The sequence below is a fragment of the Xenia sp. Carnegie-2017 genome, unplaced genomic scaffold (assembly GCF_021976095.1).
Source record: "Xenia sp. Carnegie-2017 unplaced genomic scaffold, XeniaSp_v1 HiC_scaffold_23, whole genome shotgun sequence".
Taxonomy (NCBI): Eukaryota; Metazoa; Cnidaria; class Anthozoa; order Malacalcyonacea; family Xeniidae; genus Xenia; species Xenia sp. Carnegie-2017.
In genome coordinates, this window is record NW_025813486.1 from 2,512,836 (window position 1) to 2,525,833 (window position 12,998).

Sequence of the window (12,998 nt, forward strand, 5' to 3'; positions counted from 1 at the left end):
GCTAACACTAGTGAGAGACCAGTATGTGGTACTGTGGTGGTGGGTAACACTAGTGAGAAACCAAAAAGTGGAACTGTGGCGGTGGTTAACACTAGTGAGAGACCAGAAGATGGAACTGTGGCGGTGGCTGGCATAAGTGAGAGACTAAATGGTGGAACTGTGACTTTGGCTAACACTAGTGAGAGACCAGAACGTGGTACTCTGGCTGTGGCTAACACTAGTGAGAGACCACAAAGTTGAACTGTGACGGTGGCTAACACTAGTGAGAGACCAGAAGATGAAACTGTGGTGGTGGCTGGCATAAGTGAGAGACTAAATGGTGGAACTGTGACTTTGGCTAACACTAGTGAGAGACCAGAACGTGGTACTGTGGCGGTGGCTAACACAAGTGAGAAACCACAAAGTGGAACTGTGGTGGTTGCTAACACTAGTGAGAGACCACAAGGTGGTACTGTGGCGGTGGCTAACACTAGTGAGAAACCACAAAGTGGAATTGTGTCGGTGGCTAACACTAGTAAAAGACCAGAAGGTGGAAATGTGACGGTGGCTAACACTAGTGAGAGACCAGAAGGTGGAACTGTGACGGTGGCTAACACAAGTGAGGGACCAGAACGTGGTACTGTGGCAGTGACTAACACTAGCGAGAGACCACAAAGTTGAACTGTGACGGTGGCTAACACTAGTGAGAGACCAGAAGACGGAAATGTGGCGGTGGCTGGCATAAGTGAGAGACTAAATGGTGGAACTGTGACTTTGGCTAACACTAGTGAGAGACTAGAACGTGGTACTGTGGCTGTGGCTAACACATGTGAGAAACCACAAAGTGGAACTGTGGCGTTGGCTAACACTAGTGAGAGACCAGAAGGTGGAACTGTGGCGGGGGTTAACATTAGTAATCGTATCTTTATAAATATATGTATACCGCAAAGCCACCCACACAGACCAAATACTCGATTTCAACAGCAATCATCCAACACAACACAAAATAAGCTGCATTTGAACACTTTTCAACAGGATAAACACTCATTGTAATACGGAAGAAGCCAAAAAAACAGAACGCAACTACTTATACTCCACATTTATTAAACTCCACAAACCGACAAAAGCAACAAAAAACCGAATGAAACAGTAAAAATCGTCACATTACCATACATAAACGAAACATCAGAAATGACTGCCAGACTTCTTCGACCATTTAATATTAACGTCGCCCACAAACCTACACAAAAACTCAAATCATGTTTCACCAAACATAAAGACAAAACAACAATTCATGATACAACTGACGCGATCTACATGATACCATGTAAAGACTGTTCAAAACAATACATAGGACAAACATCTAAGAAAATTGAAACAAGACTCACAGAACACAGAAACGCCATAAAACGACGAGATCCGAACTCACTACCGGCAGAACATACCCACGGAAACAACCACACATTCGACTGGACAGAAACTAAAGTACTCGGACGCGCACAGACTAAACACGTACGCGAATTTAAAGAAGCTTGGTACAGTAAAGACAACGACACAATAAACAGACATATCGACATACCCATCATATACTCACAGCTAAAGAAAAAGGACATAAAAACTACAAACAACACCAAAACTAAAACACTACACTCTAATGTTATTAACACCAATCATATTCACAATACACCAAAACCCATGGCAACGCATTTCACCCCATCCAATCACATAAATCCACCCACTCATCCAATTAAGCCTGTGACACACGACGTGGTCTCCGAGACTTTTGTTTCCGAGACATGGTCTCCGATACAAAACTTTCAGAAACTTAACATGACAAACGAACTAAATGTTTCTGAAACTTTGCGGAGTCATTTTGTTTGTTTTTGAAATATGGCGGGAGACGACCTGACCGCTGCTACTTGTGCTGCCATTGTTCTATGCATAGCAATTAAACAACGACGCAGAAGACAGAAAAAAAGAACTGTTTGGATAAGAGAATGGATGAAAAAAAGACAGCAGTATGGGGCATACCAGCATTTAGTGAAAGAATTGCACTTGTCAGATTCGAATGGATACAAAAAATTTCTACGAATGGATCCGGAATCGTTTGGTGTCCTAGAAAGCTTGATTACGCCATTAATAACAAAAAAAGATACAAACATGAGACGTTCTATTCCAGCAGGTGAACGTTTGGCAGTAACCCTACGTTTCTTAGCAACGAGTTTGTAATTGCTAACTTATGTATCAGTATCGATGAAAAGTGAGCGTGGGGACATGTGTGGACTTTAGGCTAAACATGTAATTACGTTGTTTGAATAGAAGCGAGACATTCATTGTGTTTCTCTAGGTGAATCGTACAGCAGCTTATAATTCTTGTACAGGATAGCTAGACAAACTATGGGGAAAATAATCCCAGAAACATGTGATGCTTTATCAGAAGTCCTCAAAGATTACATTAAGGTAATTGTTTCCTCCAAAAAATACATATATTAACATTATCCTCGCTAATTTAATTGGCAATGCAAATACTTGTTGGTTGCAGTAAAGCAGTATTCTAATTGTTTTACATGTAGGTTCCAACAACTGAAGAGGATTGGCGGAAAGTAGAACAAGCCTTTTCAGAGAGATGGAACTTCCCTAACTGCGTGGGTGCTTTGGATGGGAAGCACATATTATTGAAGGCACCCAACAATAGTGGTTCCTTTTATTTTAACTATAAAAACAACTTTAGTATTGTACTTCTAGCATTGGTTGATGCTGACTACAAATTTCTGTATATTGACATTGGTAAAAATGGTAGAGTATCTGATGGTGGAGTGTTCAGAGAATCATCACTAAGCAATGCACTGGAAACAAACAGCCTAAACCTGCCAAGTCCGACATCCTTGCCAGGTGATGTAACTCAAATCCCATATGTAATTGTGGCAGATGATGCTTTTCCACTCAAACCTTAACTGATGAAACCATATGGTCAACGCAGCATGACAATGAAACAACGCATATTCAATTACAGGTTAAGCCGAGCTCGCAGAATAGTAGAAAATGCTTTTGGCATATTAGCAAATAGATTTAGGGTATTCATGACACCAATAGCCCTACAACCTAATTCAGTTGAAAAGGTAGTTTTAGCTTGTTGCTCCTTGCACAACTTTATGCGAGCCAGAAATGAAGGATGGAACATTTACACTCCACATTTTATGATGGATAGAGAGGATAATTTTACTCATGATGTGATTGAAGATGAATGGAGAAGTCAACCTATTGCAAGTGGGATGACTTCTTTGGGACAACAAGGAAGTAACAGATCAACATCTACAGCCCAACCTGTTCGAGAACACATCTGCAACTACTTTAGTTCAGATGCAGGATCAGTTCCTTGGCAAAGGAGCAAAATATAAGCAAACATGAGCAAAATATAAACAAACATGAGCAAAATATAAACAAACATGAGCAAAATATAAACAAAGCTTGATCTTGGGTTAGTAATATTTGACTATTTAGACCAAAATGGTACAAAGTATTGCATGATATTATAGACAAAAAATGAAAGATTGTCAAGCACAGCACCCATGTAAATTTACTAAAAAACATTTTTTTTACCTTCTGTGTCACCAACTTTTGTTATCAACTAGTTTTTGTATAAAATAAAAAGCAAACAACTATTTATATTGGTTTTTGTTCTTGTTCTTGTTCTAAAGAGTTTAGTAGGTCTTTTCAGCCATCTGATCAAATACCAATTGATTAGTCAAAGGCTGATAAGATGTAGGACTAGGACTGTCACTAGTGCCTGATTGTACAGATGAGCATGGGCTGTGACTGTAGTGAGAACTGGAATAGAGTACTGGACTTGTAGTGGAGAAAGTTGCACAAACTGAAGTTGACTGTGCTTCAAACAAAGTATTCTGTATTCGTACTTTAGCCAACCTTTTTGCTGAATCATTTCCAATACATTTAATTTCAGATGCAATATACCTTCCAAACAAATCATCAGTACTTTCATCAGCAGAAGAAACATGGACTGAACTCAAGCTTGATTTTTTCCCTGATGCAATAATTTCTAGGAGATCTCCAGCTTTTTTCAAAATTCCTCTTTCTTCAATATCTCTTTTTTGTGCTTTTGTAGCTTTTGATTCCTTGTCTGAGACATTAATTGGGCGCTTAGTGGAAGATGTGGTTGAAACATTTTGATCTAGTTCATTGTTATCATCTTTTTGTTCTTGCTCTTCTTCAAGAAAAGTAGAGTTGCTAGTGTTGCTATTTTTACTCGATCTCTCCTATATAAAAGAGAAAAATAAATTACTTCAAAGTAAACCCTAAACATACATGTTGCATTAGCTCAAACTAAGTTCTCAAACAAGACAACATACTTTATCAAGATTGGAGCGAGATGATCTACATTCCACATGATCTTTTAAAAACAAAAGCAGTGTCAAATATTGCCATTTGGACTTTGGTGTGACATCATCTGTGGCAGATCCACTTTTGGGTTTGGTGCCTTTGGCAATTTCTTTGCAGAACTGACTTCTAAGGTTTTTGATTTTGCAAAAAACATCCATTGCTATAAAGTGGAAACAACATGAGACATATTTTCCCGTTCAAACAGGCTGAAAAACTGAATGTAATAAAACAGTGGCTGACTGCTGAAAGCCTGAAACATGTTGAAATAAATTGTCATTCTGCAAAAGTTGGAAAATCGTTTATAACAATAGAAATCAGCCCTATTCTTTATTATCGTCATTTAAATGCACATAAATATTTACTTCATAAGTATTACAACGTAATGGGATTCGGTATACTTATCAATCTGAATTCAGTAAAAAATGCTTACTCACCACTCATTTCTAAAGCATTCGCTATCTCCGCAATTGCATTCCTCCTAGCCACTCTATCATGATAGTCAGGGAGCGTTGTATTATACAATACTGGTTTAGTCTCCCACAACTCTGCCAAACGTTAAACTTTATCCCTTATCCATTCGACCGCCATCTTGTTTTTCTGTCTCATACCACGTGACTTTAATTGTGATATTTAATTGGCCGAAAGTTTTTTGTCTCGGAGACTTGTCTCTGGAATTAGAACACGTTTCTATTTCGGAGACCTAATCTCAAAAAATCTCCGAAACAAAAAGTGTCCGAAACCTAGATGACACATTGGAAAACTTTGTGTCGGAGACCAGGTCTCGGAAACAAAAGTCTCAGAGACCACGTCGTGTGTCACAGGCTTTAGACGCTCTAAACGTCTCCAAGCTAAAAAGTACGTGTAAATAAATATTTTTCGTTCTGATGAAGGCTCGAAGCAACGAGTCGAAAGCTCAATAAAAATGATTTAAAAATCCGGAGAAACGTTTATCTTTTATGTATTCAATGCCTGGATTACAAATTTTAAAACTTATAAAATCGACGTATGGGATAGATATTCTCAGAAGAACAAGAAAATGGGAATTATTTGCACATAAAGAGTCATCAACATTGGAGCAGCTTCACTTCCTACACAAATGCAAACAACAACAAATCCTACCGAACAGCATCAACTATCGACCACCATTAAAAACAACTCACGCTCAACAAATTGCACAATCAAACGGCCGCCGTATGTTAAACGTCCTCATATCAGATGCCCACAACCGCTTACGAATCTACCGTCATAAACTACAAGAACATCGAGAAACCGTAACAACACACACGACACAATCAGACGCCAAATCCATTAATGAAGCCATCAAAAAAGCAACATCCGCATATCGAACAAAACGACACCACGAACTTCATCGAAAATTACAAGAATCCAGATCGTACAAACAACTCCATCCCAACACAAACGAATTTGAGTTCCCAGATGAATGGAAAACAGCAAGAATTATACCACTTTACAAAAATGGACACCATAACTTGCCTGGGAACTATAAACCAATTTCAATTCTTCCAGTTGTCAGTAAAATCATTGAACGTATACTTTACAATCAACTTTACAACTACTCTTCTAAATCTGAAATCCTAAGTGATTGCCAATTTGGTTTCAGAAAATCACATTCAACAACAACTGCCTTAATTGACTGTACAAATGATTGGTACACAAACATGTATAAAAGGTTGCTCAACCTTGTAGTCCAAATTGATCTAAAAAAGGCTTTTGATACTGTTGATCACAAAATTTTATTAAGAAAACTTGAGTTGTATGGAATTAAAGGACAAAGCCTACAAACTAATTGAATCCTATCTGTCAAAGTGAACTCAAAGATGCCAAATCAAAAATTTTATTTCATCCCAACAACTCCTCTCCTGTGGAGTTCCCCAGGGCTCTATTCTAGGTCCGTTATTTTTCTTAATATATATAAATGACTTACCCTCATGCTTAGAGCAATGTAAACCAAGAATGTTTGCTGATGATACTAGCATAACTGCTTCAAATAATGATATAGTTGAACTAGAAAAGACAGTAAACTCTGACTTGAAAAATCTTGAAAAGTGGTTGATAGCAAACAAATTTAGTTTGAATTCAACCAAGACAGAATATTTGATCATAGGCTCTAAACAAATTATCAAGAATTTTTTTACTTCTAATTTACATATTGCAATTGGCAATTACGTTATAAATAGAATTTATGAGTACGGAAGTTTGGGTTGAATAATTGACCAACACTTATCTTGGAAGAGTCACACTGATAAAATTTGCAAAAAAGTAGCAGCCGGTATTTCTGCCCTTAGAAAATTAAAGGAATACACAGACAAACAAACACTTATCTCTATTTATAATGCCCTGGTACATCCTTACTTCACATATTGCTGTGAAGTTTGGGGTGTATTGGGGGAAACTCAGTCCAAAAGACTACAAAGCTTCAAAATAGAGCTGCAAAAATTATCATAAGCATGGGCAATGATGTCGATTATTTTAACACATTACAAGAATTGAAGTGGGGACCTCTTGAAATACTTAGAAAAAAAGCTAAATCAAAGCTGATGTTTAAATTATTAAAAAATGCAGGACCAAATTCACTTACTACATTGTTTACCTATAAAAAAGACATCACTGATTACAATCTACACAATATTATAAGTTGTCTGAATGTTCCTATGCCTAGTACTAACTCCTTGAAGAAAAGCTTTGCGTATGATGGGGCTTCTGTTTGGAATTCAATTCCAGCAGAATTCAGAAATAGCAAAAGCGTGTCACTTTTGCTGCTTGCATTTTATGATTTAGTTTGATATGTAACTGATGAAATAAACTAAACTCTGTAAATATTTAAACTTATCTTTCTCTTCTATAGATTTTTTATTTCTTAGTAAATTTTATAATTGTTTTTGAACAAAAGCACGCCCCTCGTGGAAATCAACCCTAGTTGACAAGGCCAGCGTGTCAAAATAAAGATTTTCCGTCATTCATTCATTCATCGTGTCGGGGAAAAACGTTCTCTGAACGACCTCTAAGACAGTTCAGAAAGCTTTTGTAAAACACAATCATAGAAAAAACGGTTTTCAGTGAAAAAACCCTTCAAAATTCGGAAGAAATGTAAATGATGTTACTTTCTTTGGTGCAATTCCTTTGAGCATATGCATTTATGTGGCTTAGGTGCAATCTAAGCTGAAACGTTCAAAAAATGCAGAAATGGTTTAACACTTACTTAGTCATATAACTAAAATGAATATTTAAATATTAAACGAGTTTGGTGAAAATTATATGAAATATACAATTTTATTTCAATTATGTTCATTTACCAACTTCATTTAGCCCTATTTACTTAATAGGCTACCCACGTGTACGCACTGCGTACCTATTTTTTTAAAGCCAATGATTTCAAAAAAAGTGGGAGTTTTGTTCAATATATATATATGTTTCTCATTTGTAATTTACTCTCTGCGTAAATTCGTGAGTTTGTTCAAATTCTTTTATGGGCAACCTAACTGTCAAGTCAGGATTAAATCCATAATTGGATAATCCATGATCTAAGGAAGGAACTTTTGAATTTGCAACAAGCAAACTGTTATTCGGGTTGAAGATCATGGAATCAGGTAAAGATTAAAGATTACAAAGTAAACAAATCTCAGTCTCCCAACGCTTTCGTCTAAACAAAATAGTTTGAAACATAATTGAAACAAAGCAAAAAATAAATTTTTGTTTGTATTAGTTGGCTAAATTGAGGGAAGCTTGGTGTTTTCCGGGTTTCAAAAACCTACGTTAGGCATTCATTAAACTACGGTAAAGTAAACATATTAAAAATGGCTCTTGAAAGTACGGTCGAATTATCCGAGAAGTACGAAGCAGTTATGGTTCTCAGTGGAGTGGGGGGTGCTCTAGGTTATAAGAATGGTTTGTTGGAACTCTGTGAAAGTCGTACTCAAATTCATGAAAAACTCGGAGGACTTAATAAAATTGACATTAAAGGATGGAGGGTTAGTGACGACACTGTACTACACATTGCTACAGCAGAAGCGTTGGTTTCTGAATGGGCAACAACGGAAGAGTTATTGTGCATTATGGCTTCAAAGTACAAGAAGACATGCGCTGAGGATATGTGGGAAAGAGCTCCTGGGCAGACCACAACAAAGGCATGTTTCTTGTTACAACCTCTTGAGGAAAAAGGTTACATTATACCATATAATGAACGAGATGGTGGATGTGGTGCAGCTATGAGATCCATGTGTATAGGTTTGATGTTTCCTTGTGAAGATCAAATTGAAATGTTAATTGAAATTGCTGTTGAAAGTGGAAGGATGACTCATAATCACCCCACAGGTATTTACATTCAGTTGCACTTCAGAACATCACGAAAAGGTTACTTAAAGTAATTTCTATACAATATTGTGTGTTTTCATTTACCAAACCTATGCAGACTTGAGTCTTTTTGAAATTTAATATGAAACTTAATTACAGAAAATCCGAAAACATCCAGAGATTTAATATTTACTTTTTAAAGAAACTAGTAAAAATCCTACAATTGTGGCGAAAAAAGCCATTGCCCATTGCATGAAAAGAAGCAAAATAGCAATGATAACAAATAAGCTAACTTCTCTCTCGTGAACCGTGGAGATGAACTATGTTTAATCTATGAACAGTTTAATCCATCATACAAGTTTAATGCTGGTAGGAAAACGACGCACATCTGCATTCATACATGTGTAGCCGACATATAGCTCTTTCGTCGATAGTTATAAATGCATCCTCGTAGGAGCAGATATCTAACAACCACAATTGACTCGCTGTTATGAATTTAAGGTTTTTACCCTGATTGTCATCAAAAAATTGCTTGCCGAATCCCGAATACACACATACATTTTCCTTACTCTTTCCTCAGGAGGGAAATTGCGAAATTTTCGGAAAAGTGGTCAATTTCGGTAAATCTCAGCGGCAACGGACGAAATCCGCCATTTTTTGGCGGCATTAGATCAGTGAACTCGACATTTGAATAACTGGAATGATAACCGAAGCCAAAAATTGAAGTCAAAAAAATATTTGTCGTCATCATTCGTCATCACACGTCAGATTCTACTCACTCGCGTGTTCATTTTATTTTTTTTAAATCATTTGTCCCTTGGTAATGATAGAGTTCGGATCTTGATCAGAGCGTAAAAATAACGAAATTTTTGGAATCAAAAGATTCACGGAAATTGAATCAAAGTGATAAATCGAGAAGCAAGGTGAGGTGGACTTAGTCGATCTGCTCTTACGCTGCTGTTTTCCTTTAAAAGATATCAAAGTCTTTAAGGATATTCAATTATTGACATCGAGATGACATCCATTTAATATTTCAAGCACTATCAAAGTCGATGAAAAATACAGCCGCTTTGTAAAAAGTAAAAATGTGAGCTATGGACTCAATATTTTTTATGCAACTGGATATTCAAAATTTTTTTTTTCTTCGGAAAAACAGATCTTTAAATCCACTGAAATGACAAAAAAAGACAAACACTGTGTGACACCGTTTGAAAATTTACCTTCCGATGTAAGAAAATTTTTTGCTTGAATATTTTCTCGTCATACTTTCTTATTGTATTGTCTTTTTAGCATACAGTGTAATTTTCAGTTGGCTTTTCCTCGTTACAAGTTGTAAGTTACAATGAACTCACTGTAGTAAAGTTTCAGCTGTAAAAAATAACCTTTTGCGAAGAGTTGGCCTCGTGTGTTGTTTGTCGTGATGTTGTTTATATATTTATGCTATTGCAATTTGTATTCAAATTTATATTGGCCGTGTATATTTGGCACTCAGGGGAATGAAACTGACGTACAAACCGCGTGAATATTTGATTTTGAAGGACTGGAACTGACGTACAAACCGCGCAAGAGACTAGGACTTTGGCTTCAATTTTATATCTATAAAATGTATTGACGTTATCATTCCATATATATATATATATATGGAGTTCACTGAATCAGATACTCGTAAAGTTGTAGCACATTTTGATTTTGTTGTATTGATATATGAATTGGGCAAAATGCAAATAATCATCAAAACACTTATGCTTTCAATGGTGTTTATAATTCATTTGTAGTTTTAATACTTCTACCCTTCTTTTTCACTTTGTTTTGTTTTTTCTATATTTGCAATATAAGTGCACAATTTGAATGATTAACACAGTTTTCTCCTCAATAATAAATTTCATAAGCAGTTGGTAGTGCATTTTGTTCTCTGAGTGTCCACATCTGGTGTTTAGTTCATATAAGAATGATGAAGAGCAAGTAGATATGTCATAGCAAGGCAATAAAACCAAATAAATTAAATACCCATAGTGTACTTTTATGCTAGAAGCTTAAAAGCTTTTTAGAAACTATAAAGTCATTGGATTATATTACCTCTATACCATCAATCTCATGAAAAGAAATAAGAAGCAAAGAATTTGTAGAAAAGCTTTGAAAAGTGTAAAAGTTTTCTTTAAAAAAGCAGCAATATTACATATGCTAAATCTCCATTCTGTACTCTAATAGGTAAATAAGCTCAAACTGTTTCTTAAAGCAAAAACTGTAATGATGAATAAATATACAGAACAGTAACTTTGAAGGTTTCATCACTGAATCTTTAATGCTTCAGTATAGTGCATTAGGTATTAGTAACATTCAAACAACACTCAACTAAAATATTTTGATAAAGATATGACATGATTTAAACATTAAGTTACATAAAACCCAATGGCTTATACAGTTTGAAGCTTCACATCTGCATCGAGTCATCATCAATCTCAGTACAAATGTTTACATAGACACAAACTTTATGGCCTTCCATTTTACATGTTTGTGAATTGACATTTCATTAAGCGTCAAAAGACACACAACCTTCTTGCCATCTTTCTTTGGATCATGAACTTTAACTTCAAAGCATTCAAGACATCCTTAATGATTCCATTCTCTCCATCAATAGAATTTGACCACGATCAAATTAAATAACTCTGGATAGGGCAGACAATAAATCAATTGTCTTTACAGCATTATCATTTTTTAAGACTCTGCCTGGTCAATAACATCTTCCAGTCATCTTTACTCCTTGATCTTCCCTGCATGTTGTCAGCAAATAGAACATAACAAGCTCTGCTCCAAATCATGGGTACCGTTGGGGCTGATCATTTCTTTTTTGATACTTACAGAGCAAAATGCGTGCAGGGTCTTTTTTGCTTTAGGGAAACTATTTTGCAAATAAATGGGTAAATTTACGATTTCATGCATTAACAAATGACAGTAAAGTATGCAGAATTTTATAAACAAAAACAGGAAAACATCAGTATATTTGGCGTTCAAGTCAGTCTTAAAAAATCCGATCTTTAATATGTATTTTATGGCTTTTCAAGTGCATGTATAATTGCTTTTCAATCGTTGACGGACTAACAAAACAAACAACTACCTCACCTGTGAGAAGCGATATGTTCCTTTTTGTGGAAACTACGACAGCGATTGAAGTGTTGGCATTATAAAAGAAATGCCAAAAAAGAATCGTCACAGAATATGGAACTAACGATATCCATATTCTGTGATATCGTGTTTGTTTTTGAAAAATTCTTTATAATTTACTATAGACACCAGGGGGAGGTCGAGAATATTATTTTTCTGCAAAGCGATCATTTCAGCGGAAATACGTCCTTTGGTCGCTATTTTTTTGGCGTCCTCCCCCCAGTAAAGTTAGCCGCTTCAGTTATTATAGAACTCAATGGGAAATACGTCCGTTGGCCGCCATTTTTTTTGGCGACCTCGTCCCAGTAAAGTTAGCAGCTCCAGTTATTATAGAACTCAATGGGTATTTGCCTTTCATAATAAAGAAACGATTTCAGATCATGTATCAATTATCAAGACACTTATGTCTAGTGTTTTGTCTATTGTCGCTTAGTATACAGTTTGCTAGGTTTTCCTGTTATCTGCATTTCTTTTCATTTTAACACACCTTTATAGCTTTTCAATCTTTCTGCTTTTCTTAAATGTTTTACCTTCAACTCTACCTTCGATTACTTACTTGAAAAAATCAAAGGAAACAGTGAACCAAAGTTTCCAATGACATATAACATACCTGGACGTGATGCTTTTTATAAATCTGTGAGTTATGCAGGTTGGGGTGGGTCCAGTGGTCATGATGCACCAATGATTGTTTAGTATGCTTTGATGATGGCAAAGGATTCCTGGTTTTAATTGTGTTCTTGTTCTATGTTTCATGGTGGAGATAGTGACAGTACAGATATATTGGCTATAGCTTGGTGGGGTGGTATGTATGGTATGAAAGGGGTATCCCTTGGAAATTGTAGGAATTTGGAATATGGTCTTAAGCTTATGGAGCTGGGTGAAAAATTACTGAATGTATCAAAGAATATGAACAACTAAAAGGATAGTATTTATTTAAAAAAATTTATGTCATAAAGTTCTGTCATCCCAATATAATTTAGTATGTTTATGAATCATACAATAAAAATTACTACTTGGTTTAACATAAAAGCAAATTACTTTAAAAATAAAGTCTAAAGGAAAATAATAGATTCAGTTCATGGGCAGTTCTAAGTTCTACTTAGATGATTCCGGCTGTAGAGTAAGTTTATTAACTAGATATCAGTGAA

General features: G+C 35.9%; 2 protein-coding genes across 2 annotated transcripts; both read left to right on the forward strand.

Moving 5' to 3' along the window:
• Positions 1 to 6,606: 6,606 nt before the first annotated feature.
• LOC124448017 lies at positions 6,607 to 7,181 on the forward strand (the record flags this gene model as incomplete). The annotated part of the gene is made up of 2 exons (XM_046999027.1): positions 6,607 to 6,827; positions 7,058 to 7,181. Coding segments are annotated over 2 exons (345 nt in total), but the record flags the coding sequence as incomplete, so codon positions are not given.
• Positions 7,182 to 8,192: 1,011 nt separating this feature from the next.
• On the forward strand, positions 8,193 to 12,768 carry LOC124448018 (protein ADP-ribosylarginine hydrolase-like). The gene is made up of 2 exons (XM_046999028.1): positions 8,193 to 8,622; positions 12,611 to 12,768. The coding sequence occupies exons 1-2, from the start codon at positions 8,193 to 8,195 to the stop codon at positions 12,766 to 12,768; spliced, it is 588 nt and encodes a 195-aa protein (XP_046854984.1).
• Positions 12,769 to 12,998: the final 230 nt, after the last annotated feature.

Bases quoted from the DNA above. Each gene is read 5' to 3' on its own strand.
- LOC124448018 (XM_046999028.1), top strand. From the start codon at position 8,193: ATGGCTCTTGAAAGTACGGTCGAATTATCCGAGAAGTACGAAGCAGTT. The intron at 8,623-12,610 runs GTTTGATGTTTC...TTCATGGTGGAG, and splicing joins TATGAGATCCATGTGTATAG to ATAGTGACAGTACAGATATA.